The following is a 1,043-nucleotide window of genomic DNA, read 5'->3' as shown; positions in this document are numbered from 1 at the left end:
GGAGGAGGAGGAGGTAGATGAGGAGGAGATAGTGGAGGAGGGGGTAGATTAGGAGTAGGTAGTGGAGGAGGGGGTAGATTAGGAGTAGGTAGTGGAGGAGGGGTAGATGAGGAGGAGGAGGAGGAGGAGCAGGAGCAGGTAGTTGAGGGGGAGGTAAATGTGTAGGAGATAGATGAGGAGGAGGTAGATGAGTAGGAGTTAGATGAGGACGAGATAGATGAGGAGGAGGTAAATGAAGAGGGGTTGATAAGGAGGAAGTAGAAGAGGAGGGGTAGATGAGGGGGAGGTAGATGATGAGGAGGAAAAGGAGATGGAGGTAGATGAGGAGGGTTTCATGAAGAGGAGGTAGGTGAGGAGGAGGAGGAGGAGCAGGAGAAGGGGGAGTTAGATGAGGAGGAGGACTATTATGATGATGATGGCAAATAGTAACTAGTTTTCCTATACCTCAGTGTATGTTGTATTTTAGAAATGTGGACATATCGTAACATATAATGCTTTGTGTGATAATGAATTTGTCTCTGATTTCAATCTGAGGATTTCAGTCCAACATTGCTGACCGTATCATCAGTGTGAATACATATAAATTAATCTAGAGAATATGAGAATATTACCGATGTATATATGTATGTTATTGACCCATTTGATGAAGTTGCCAAAAATCACTTTCTTGTGGGTTAAATTTCTAATTAAAGAAAACAAGTTCTTGAAGTTTATAGTACAAATCTAAGGCAAAAGAGCATCTTGAACAAGTGTGATATCAACCGTGACTATTCTGCCCCCTACAGACTTTCTGTATTTTTGTTTTTCATTTTTCTTTTATTTCTATGAAGAACCTGAATGTCGAGACCTAATTACCACGTGTAGACAGAAGGCTAAATATAATGGATGTACGCGCAATTTTCATTATATGTCGAATTTTTGCAAGAAAACATGCGGAAAATGCCCGGGAAGAAACATATATCAAAGGAAAAGTAAGTTAACCATTCGAACATATTTACTTAGTTGAATGTATGTGACGATGATGATGATGATACGATGATGAG

General features: G+C 40.4%; 1 protein-coding gene across 3 annotated transcripts in view; it reads left to right on the top strand.

The window, feature by feature from the left end:
- The window catches only part of LOC106876115 (nematocyst expressed protein 6), a 94,127-nt gene that overhangs the window by 83,496 nt on the left and 9,588 nt on the right, over positions 1-1,043 (top strand). For 2 of the 3 annotated variants that reach the window (XM_014924526.2, XM_014924525.2), the window contains exon 11: positions 831-971. The exons of the other annotated variant lie outside the window; for it this stretch is intronic. In XM_014924526.2, the coding sequence (XP_014780012.1) occupies positions 831-971 (141 nt within the window). The remainder of the gene's footprint in view (positions 1-830; positions 972-1,043) is intronic. 3 annotated transcript variants of the gene reach the window in all.

This window comes from Octopus bimaculoides, chromosome 3 (genome assembly GCF_001194135.2).
Source record: "Octopus bimaculoides isolate UCB-OBI-ISO-001 chromosome 3, ASM119413v2, whole genome shotgun sequence".
Lineage (NCBI taxonomy): Eukaryota > Metazoa > Mollusca > Cephalopoda > Octopoda > Octopodidae > Octopus > Octopus bimaculoides.
The sequence above is the reverse complement of the archived record's forward strand: the minus strand, read 5'-3'. Positions and strand labels throughout refer to the sequence as shown.